This window comes from Hemibagrus wyckioides, linkage group LG18 (genome assembly GCF_019097595.1).
Source record: "Hemibagrus wyckioides isolate EC202008001 linkage group LG18, SWU_Hwy_1.0, whole genome shotgun sequence".
NCBI lineage: Eukaryota > Metazoa > Chordata > Actinopteri > Siluriformes > Bagridae > Hemibagrus > Hemibagrus wyckioides.
This window is the reverse complement of record NC_080727.1, coordinates 4,713,436-4,723,389: the sequence shown is the minus strand read 5'-3', so window position 1 is coordinate 4,723,389 and position 9,954 is coordinate 4,713,436. Positions and strand designations below refer to the sequence as shown.

At 39.5% G+C, this 9,954-nt stretch overlaps 1 protein-coding gene across 1 annotated transcript; it reads right to left on the bottom strand.

Moving 5' to 3' along the window:
* Positions 1–2,664: 2,664 nt before the first annotated feature.
* LOC131369373 (globoside alpha-1,3-N-acetylgalactosaminyltransferase 1-like) lies at positions 2,665–9,067 on the bottom strand. Its single transcript, XM_058415995.1, has 3 exons — positions 8,943–9,067; positions 7,731–7,796; positions 2,665–6,033 (listed from the first exon to the last, which is right to left on the bottom strand). Exons 1-3 carry the CDS (start codon positions 8,974–8,976, stop codon positions 5,102–5,104), a joined length of 1,032 nt encoding a protein of 343 aa, XP_058271978.1. The 5' UTR covers positions 8,977–9,067; the 3' UTR covers positions 2,665–5,101.
* Positions 9,068–9,954: the final 887 nt, after the last annotated feature.

Below are 9,954 nucleotides of genomic sequence, written 5' to 3'. Positions count from 1 at the left end.
GACTTACGATACCATCGGCCTAAAAACAGATTTTTTTTTTATATACAATAATACATAAAGCAAACAAGCAAAAAATTAAAAGATGGTTTAAGTGTTTCAGGAAGAGGTAGTCGTCGTTTGAAGACGGTCAGTGACGGTTGTTCGGACATCTAGGGGACCACCCCGGTGCCGGAACAGAGAAGAGTCTAGATGTAATGCCTACCTCTTACCCTGAAAGACAGTGGGACCAGTCAGGCAGTGATGGTGGATCTGAGGGAGTGAGGTGCAGTGTGAGGAGTAATAAGCGCTTTGGGGTAAGATGGTGCTGGTCCATTCTTGGCTTTGTAGGCAAGCACCAGTGTCAATGGACACACAGCTGGACCTACGATAACCTGGACTGTTTTATATCATTTGATCCAGCAGCACACAGACGATACACACCAAATCAGGACATTCTGTTTATAAACATGTACTGTTTATAATGCGTTATGGCATATGGACACATACTTAAAGAAACTTAAGAGTAAACATGAGGGAATATGCCGTAAGACATTGTGTGTTACAGCTGTTATGACACACACACACATACACACACACACACAAAACATTGATGGTCTTGAAGGTGAAAACTGCCTTTCTGTTTCTGTAAGATAGTGGGGTTTTTTTTCTTTTAAATAAATGCATTTTCATTGAAAATTTCTAATGCTAATAATGATCTCTTACTGATGTGTCAGATGATGTACTGATTGTCATTTTTTTCCTTGAAAAAATATGATGTTATCCTTGGAATGTTCTCCAAATATTTTGATATTATTCTCAAAATCTCTAAATCAGGACAGATCAAAAGTCACCTCAAAAAGTCTCTAGATTTTTATTTTTTTTTTTTCAATTAAATTTCCTAAAGTTATTGTCGCTTTTAAAAAAAAAAGTCGCTAAATCTAGTGACACTACATTTGCTCCAGTAAGTTTACCAGCTTCGGTTCATCTGGACTACAACCTGAACATTGTTTTTGTTTTGGCCAAGAGCCGTTCGTCATGTTCATTAGAGACACAGAAATGAGTTTTTCTACGGTGAGAGCTGTTGCTAAAAAGCTAGTACAACAAGTTAAACAGCTGCTACTCACTGTGGTAGTTATAAGGTAATTACCAAACATTATTAAGAGTTATTTAAAGAATGAAACACATGCCGGGAAGTGCTGGTATAAGAAAATATTCCATAACAGGAAGCGAATTTATCCTTTATTCCAACAACACATCTTGAGCAGTTGTAAATTTTAATTTATGATCGAACGAACCATTGTTCTTTTGTATATAGAGTTTAGTTATTTTATATAGTACCAAATTTCTTTGTGTGTGTAAACACATACTAGGCCAATAAACCTGATTCTGATTCAGATTCTTGTTATGTGTTTATTGTTACGTTGAACAAAATAAGTATGGCTTTATTTAAAATGTACATATCCATATCCATAGAAGCGCTGTATGTTACACTCCAGTCGCATTACATCACGAATACGTTTGGAGCCGCATGTCATTACAGGTTTCCTGCTAAAATAAGATAATTAGTTACTTACTCCGTGGCTTGCTTAATTAGCATAGGTTACAGTTTGTCCAGGTGTAATGATAGTAATTAAATGGGCATGTTTTCCCACTATGGAATCTAATTAAATATTTACAATGAACACATGCTATGACTGTAGTAAGATTAAAATAATTGTTCCTGTTCATGTCCCAGAATACAGTGTTCTTCCTGCTACAACAGTCAGAAAAGTGCTTTCCGTATGACAGGCTTCCACATGACAGATGTCAAGGCAGGCCTCAGGGGCATTTTTATACCCGCATACACACCTGCGCTATCTCACTAAGCCAGTCCTGGCAATGTGACCATGTTTTGGTGTGGTGCAGTGAATGGTCTCAGACTGGGTGTGGGGGTGGCTGTGTGAATCCACCAGATTAGGCCAAGCTTACAAAAACAAGCTACCACACCCTAAACTTACTGTGTGTATCAACACAAGGAGCTGCAGGAAAACAAACGCATGTGTATGTCCAGACTGGCATGTAACAGAGTAAAAAGAATAGAGGATTAGGTTCTTCATGACGTGATTTACACCGGTGCGTGTTTAGATTTGAAAAGCCTGAGAGAAGCTGTCAGGGCACACCTCAACACTGTACCTGTGTATCACCGAATTCTTCAATTTATAGGCAGTGTAGTGATGCTGCTGGAATTAGTCCTTGAACCTGGAAATTAGACGCTCGGGTTCCATCGTCCTGATGGTTTTTTGAATGGGTTTTTGCTTAGGTGCCTACATTAGGAAGTAGTTTTCGGTAACATCTTCCACTGTGTCTACTATTAAAATGTTTTATGTAAGATCAGACCAATTTCAACTCCTCTTAATGTTGTAATTGTAATATTATTTCAGAACAATTAACAGAATTTATTTTTTAATTTAATATTTTTTAAAAATATTATATATTGAAATAGTATTATAATGTGAAGGTTTTTTTTGGCTGATTTTCCTGAAAAACATCACAAGCACAAAGATCATGATCACATTTTTGGGAACCTCAAATTAAGAATTAAATGATATAACATAATACAATAATATCCCCCCCCCCACACCCTTTGACCCTGTTTAACCCAGGAAGTTAGCAGTAATCTGATATAAGTGGGAGTGCTCAACCAGCTTCAACCCACTTTTCACAAGAATAAACAGTTTCTTAAGAAATACTCCATTTACAGGTATCTCGTTGTTTGGATCCTTTTGGAAGTCTGTTTAAAACCTACCCCCTTTTTACATCACAGTAGGAGAGCGACAGAATTTTGATTAGCTCTCATCTTCCTTTTCATATGAATGGAAGCTCGTTCCCACACCTGTGATCAGAACAATACACGAGGACTGAGACGATTCAGGCACGTTAGAGCTTGATCACATTTCCTCTCTCGAAGCACCTCGTCTTTGTTGACACAAGTGCTCATCACAGTGCACAAAGCTGTGGTGTGGTGTGGTTGCCCTTTGCAAAACCTGCTCGCCTACCCGCATGCTGGGAGACATAATCAAGAACGGATGCGATTTGTTTACTGAGATCTGTACTACTGACTCGCTCAGATTTCCCACTCAAGATCAGATAATCACAACAGTACGTTCATTTGAAAAAAGACAAAAGATGTTGTCTCTGCCTACACATATACATGCATTGTGCTTTCCTTTTTAGAAACTATTAGAAAGTTCTTCTGTTTTTCTTCTGTTTTCCCCAATTCAGGCCTGATGTCTTGTGTAAGCATTGCATCATAGCCGTGTCATGACTCACGTCTAGACGTCAATCAGTACACACCGGACGTGTCTCACACACGCTTCCGTCCTTGCACCTGGCAAGAGAAAGATCAACAGCATAACTCCTGTTGCCCATTACCGCCTTAGTTTCCTGTATAAACGTTCCGTAGTTTGTAAATCGCCAACGTTGCCGCACGTGGTTATATAACAGGACACAAGAACAAGAAGGGGAAATCTGCTCCATATTCCACCAGAGTAGCAACACAGCTACATATCCTCCTGTAAATGTCATAGAGAGGGTGTGAATATTCAGTAATTGACTAGATGTAAAATAGAAGGGGAGAAACTTCTATTCGTTGCGGTGAGAGTGGAAGAGTGAATAATTTGTATATCTGTGTTTATATAGTTCTCCATTCATGGAAAAACACCATATGGAAACTTTGCTACCTATCTCGGACTGACGACAACGAAGACATCTCGGTCTTGAAAATCAGCGTGTGCATGTTTTTAAGCCGTTCGGTCCGTCCTGTGTGTCATGGTACAGTGTGGGACAGACACACATGTTTCTCTGACTATAAAGAAAGTGTAAAGGAGGTGGGAGGGAAGCACCTGGGGTAAAAAAAAACCCCAAAAAAACAATGATATGGGAGAGGTAGGAAAAAAGTATAAAAATAGAAAAAGATTGCTGGTGCTGCTGGTGAAACAAACAATATTACTGCCCCTGTGGTGATTTTTCTTTTTTTTTTCAAGTGGAAATCCCATAAGCATAAGCAGAATCTGTTCGGTGGAAGATGGATGACTCCCCCTCTCTAATTCAGTGTTTACCGAGTGCACAATGACTCACAAAGACACACAAATGCATCCCAGAGCTATATATCAGAACAGAGTCAAGATGAGCTGGTCAGGAGAGGAGAAGTCTTTTTTTATTTTTATTTTTTAAAAAGAAAATAAAGACTGCAAAACCAGTGCTGGTTAATGTTTGACCAGTAGAGTCAGTCAGCTCGGGTACCAACTCCATTAAGCCCTTATCACACAAAAACACAAATGTTTGAGCCGTATCACTTAGCAGACACAGCTGGTGTGGCCGGTCACTTGTTTAAACAGAGCAAACCAGGTTATTCCTGTTCCATTTAAAGGAAAAGGCACACAAGCTCTCACGACGGGAGTTCATTCCACTAACTGTTAACACCTAGAGGATTAAAGAGAATAAAAGAACCGTAGTAAATGTTTGGTCTTGTATTATTCAGGCTTGTTGGAAGTCTTTAAAGCGGTGCTGAGGGCCTTATGGAGAATAAATAAGACAGAAGTACCGTAGAAGAAACACAACAAGCGCATTGTATTTTCTTGGAGAACATCCGTTCGTTCAAATTACAGACTGTTCTAGACATGTTCACTGCTTTGTGCACAGGTTTATCAAATGACTTACGATTAAAGTAAGGACACAGTCTAAACAATTGGGTTCAACTTAAAAATCGTCCAATCACTTGCTCGGAAATTGAACTCCTGAGCTACCACTACCAAACAAGAATGTCAGTCAGTTAAGAAATGCCCCGACCTCTGGAATGCATAGAATGTACTCTTGCTGGTCATAATCTTGAACTAACAGGTTGTTATGATGTCGCTATTATAACTGTTTGAATTAGCTCGAACATTTTATAGCATTCCAGTACCCTCTATCAGGTTCCACAATCTTTTATGGAATGTATTTTGTACAACCTGTAAATTGCCATATTAGTTAACAAGCTATTCAGTAGCTACTAAATTCTAAACAAATTTTCAACTCTTTGGCATACTGATATGATAAAAAACAGTTAATTGTTTCGTCTTGTGTGTCCATTTCCTCCTTCTGCTCAGCAAACACTTGCATCTCCCTTATAGTTGCCTGTCGATAAGCACTGTCTCCCGATAGAGCGCAGCCTCTGAGTGGGCACTTCAGGGACTCCAGGTGACTCCCACCAGTTGTATTCTGGTGAAAGCACACAAGAAGGTCTATGGTTGATCAAATAGCGGTTCAGGTAGCTCTCCTCTAACTCCTGGGCTCGAACTCCCTTATCCTGGTCCTTTAGAATGAGTAGGGAGCATGCCTGAGCCATGGCTAACACCTTGGAGCACAGTCCTCCATAGAACTCAGAGCTGTAGTAATAGTCACCTTCCCCCATGGCAACATAAGCCTGTGAGTCTGAGTTACTCTCATAGGGGTAAACATGCCTAGGTTTTCCGTAATACAGAGGATGCAGCGTGGCCGTCATCTTCCCTAAGATTTCTGTGCCTACCGGGTTTGTGAATTCCTGGTCAACATCAATGCAGAAGATATAATCTACCTCCAGATTGATCTGCTTCTTGATGAGGGTTGCAAGCAAAGCCATACGCCGCAGGCCGAGTCTGTCCCAACCTGGCATCTCAGCCACAGGGATGATACACAGTTCTCTGGTCTGCCCCAGATTCAAGGGAGGATTTAGATCTCCTGGTCTGTCCGTCAAGACGTAATAAGTGACGTAGAATTTAGGCAGGAAGTAGAGTTCTGCAGAAGACATGAGACGTTGTAAGTAGTGATTGTAGTTCCCGATTGCCAGGATTACCAGGCCAATGCGAGCACCTTGATGGGAAAACTTGTCTATATGGCAGACCGAGGATTTGCTGTCCCCCCATACCAGCGGGGCACCCCAAGGTGTCATCACAGGAAACACTTTACTGTCCATTCCAGATCGCATTTGCTCCACTCCAGAGAACATAGGCATGGAGTTGGCAGGAACAGCAGGCATTCTCTTCTCCCTTAGAAAGTCTGAAGAACATTTGATAAGAACCATTTTGCAAAATATCTCAATAATCTGCACCAACTTATGACTTCTACTGATTATAGCTGCAATAATTAATTTGTTATTGCCCATGCTTTGGTCCACTTATTGGATATTGCATATTATAATGGTTATTTCCTTAACAGGGCTGACGCTGTTTTAATAAAATGGTTGCTGCACTTATCAATGCGCTTTGGTGCAACACATCCCCAAATTGCAGACACAGCGAGAGCGATTTTAGTATAATTGCCAATGTTTATATTTAGCAACATTTATTAAATTTAATGTTGTTTTAGGGTGAAGTATCACTTTAATGACCTACAATCTGCTTATTTGCCCAGTGTCCTGTATTTTGCCCATTCTCAGGATCACTTATACCTCAAATGATGGAAGATCTAGAAACTTCTAATGTTTTAGGCAATATTAGGAATACTAGTGATGCTATTTTAAAAGCTTAATACTTCTTACACTATGTGGCCAAAAGTATGTGGACACCTGACCACTTTACACCCATTTGTGCTTGGTGAACATTCCATTTCCATATTTAATCCCCCCCCCCTGGCTGTTATAACAACATTATCACTTCTGGGAAGGCTTTCCACAAGTTTTTGGAGTATGGCTGTGGGGAATATGACCCTTTCAGACATAAGAGCATTAGGGAGGCACTGATGTCAGCCAAGGATGCAGTCATGCATCTAATTCATCCCAAAGGTGCTCTGCGGGGTTGAGAGAAGGACTTTGTGCAGGACACTCCACTTTTCAGTGAAATGTAAGTATGGTTTCACAATTTATCCCGCACCAACCCATACAAAACATGTCTTCATAGACCTTGATTAGTGCACATGTCCTTTGTAATGCTTGAAGAGTTTCGGGTCTGTTGGGGCTCCAGTGAAAGTGAATTGTAACGTTACAGCATACAATGACATTCTATACAATTGTGTACTTCCACTGTTGTGGCAACAGTTTGGGGAAGGACCACATATGGGAGAAGTGGCCAGTTGTCCACATACTTTTGGACACATAGGTGCTTCTCAGAACCCCATCTCAGGTTCTTTAAGGGTCTTTGCTTTCTGAAGGGGTCATATAGTTATAATATATTTTATATAATATTTCCCACATTTTCTCATGCTTTAGACAACAGTCTATGGGAATGTCAGTGCATAAGTATTGACCCCCCTCCACCCCAACCCTTCCCAGGTGAATGGTATTTGTTTCTATCAGCTTTATGCACCTGAAACTAGATTTAAGTGTCCAAACCAGATGGGCAAAGCCGACCAATCTTAATGGTTTAGTTTAACAGGGTTAGAGTTCAGTTTAAAATATACCTGTTTATGCACAACATGCTGTAATGTATATAAACAAAGGTTATAATAGATGCTAAATAATGGTGAAGTCCTTTATTGCTGGCTATGTTTTGATGTAAAACATCTTTTTTTTAAAAACTGTCTTGAATTATCTTGAGGTAAAACTTTTTTTTTTTTGAATATTATATAATCAATTAAATATGAAGAATTCATGTGAATGATGTTTATGTTGTTTGATGTTTGAAAGCCAGTGATAAATTATTGCCCTAAGCCCAATGATCCTTTTTGTCTGTTTGGCTCACGCTTGTGCCTGACGGCTAAGACGCCTCTGAGTCTTGATTGATTTCAAAATTATGACATGGACAAGATTTTCCACTTACAGATCAATCCACCGAGAAGACATACACCCAAGACAAGCAGTGGCTTACGGTTCCCAAAAGAACATCCTGTGAGAATAAGAACATACCATTAAATAGGCATTTATGAAATTTTAACGTGTAACATGAAAATGAATATAGCAGCTATATTGGTAAAAGCACTATATTGGCAAAAGTTTTGGGACACCCCTCCAAATCATTAAATTCAGGTGTTGTTTTTCAGGGGTTTTGCTCGGCCCCTTAGTTCCAGTGAAAGGAACTCTTAATGCTTCAGCTTCATACCAAGACATTTTGGATGATTTCATGCTCCCAACTTTGTGGGAACAGTTTGGGGATGACCCCTTCCTGTTCCAACATGACTGCGCACAAGTGCACAAAGCAAGGTCCATATAGACATGGATGAGCGAGTTTAGTGTGGAGGAACTTGACTGACCTGCACAGAGTCCTGACCTCAACCCCATAGAACACCTTTGGGATGAATGTGAGCCAGGCCTTCTCGTCCAACATCAGGGCCTGACCTCACAAATGCGCTTCTAGAGGAATGGTTACAAATTCCCATAAACACACTCCTAAACCTTGTGGAAAGTCTTCCCAGAAGAGTTGAAGTTGTTATAGCTGCAAAGGGCGGGACAACTCCATATTGCATTCATGTGCATGTAAAGGCAGATGTCCCAAAACATTTGGCAATATAGTGTATATTGTTTTGGTTTGAGATAAATCATTTTTAATGATTTCTTTAGTTCTTTTAAAACCTCAACAAGGTCAGTTTGACCTAAACAGTACCAAAAGGGTTCAAAGTGTGAACATAACACAAGGGTTAAATGTGCATTGTTGCACAGCTTTAGGCTCATGTTCCTCATGTATGGCAGTGAAACTTCTGCATTAAACTAATTGATCTGAAACCATTTGGTCAGTGTGCAACGTCTTTCTGCACCGAGATCCTGCAGACAACAGAAAATGAAAGGAATGCACATTTCAAAATCTCCCCACAAGTTGTCCAGTGATAGCCTGCATCTGTTTTTCTAACAAAGCTGCTGGACACTTGGAACAAAGCACAGTGTAAATGCTAAAAATTGTGGATGACTGCATATTAAAAAGCAAAACGGAAATATTATCGATTAGCAATGTTAGCATAAAGAAAAAAGATCAAGTCTGGATAAGTGAGCATGCCAGGAAAAATGGAACAATAGAGATGAAGTAGCAGAGCTTACTGACCTGAAGGCAGCCTGCAGTATAGGAACAGTGCCATCTCTCTCTCTTTTGTCTCTCTCTCTCTCTCTCTCTCTCTCTCTCTGTCTCTCTCCCTTCTGTTGCTTTAGTGTTAATCCAGTCTCTGTCACCTCCTCTTTTATGTTTCCCTTCTCTCCCGATATCCTCAGTTACATTCTCATCTGTTGCTTTCTTCGCTCTGATTCTTCCCTCTCTCTGTATTTGACAGGGTTTATGGAATCTATTCTGGCTCTAATCCACGGCAACCAGATGTTTAAAGTATCCTGGTGAACAGATTTCAGACTGAAAAGAGAAAGGAGTGCAAAAAATGGATAGATCATGCAGAAGGACACATTGCTGATTCAGTGTGGATTGTGCCACGTAATGTAATAAGATCTCGCCTATAATAGTCTGGTTTATTAAACCTGCGATTTTAAACAGTACCTGGAATGAAGATTTTTGTCTTTCAGTGAAATGTAGGTCCAGTTTCACTTTGTGAATGTGAGTTGGAGACAGTGGGATTTGACATCCTAAAGAGAGTGATGCAGCAGCACTTTAGTGATTTCATTGGTGGATCAACTTCCAATGCTTCATGCTAATCTTTCACGCAAGTACCGCTGACAGACTCCAGAATTTGTTGCCTCCACTCCATCTATGTCGGATTCATGACGAATAAGAAGATAGAACTTGCTGGAAAACGGTGGGTGAGAATCTGTTTTTATCCTTTAGATTTGAGATTGTTGATATTTTCCCCTCCTATTAATGCCATTGTGTAATCATCATCATCAAAAAAAAAATTATATAAAATTATATATATATATATATATATATATATATATATATATATATATATATATATATATATATATATATATATATATATATATATATGTGTATGTGTGTGTGTTTTGTGTTTACACCACAAGATGGAGCTATAACCTTTTATAAAACAAATAAAAAAACAACAAACAAAAAAAAATAGGAACTCGCTTTTCCTTTCCATTTCTGTGTATACTCT

Excerpts from the sequence above, each read along its gene's own strand:
- LOC131369373 (XM_058415995.1), bottom strand. The coding sequence starts at position 8,976 with ATGGCACTGTTCCTATACTGCAGGCTGCCTTCAG. Across the intron at positions 7,797-8,942 it reads ATACTGCAGGCTGCCTTCAG|GATGTTCTTTTGGGAACCGT; the intron begins GTCAGTAAGCTC and ends TTATTCTCACAG. Across the intron at positions 6,034-7,730 it reads TCTTCTCGGTGGATTGATCT|ACTTTCTAAGGGAGAAGAGA; the intron begins GTAAGTGGAAAA and ends AATGTTCTTCAG.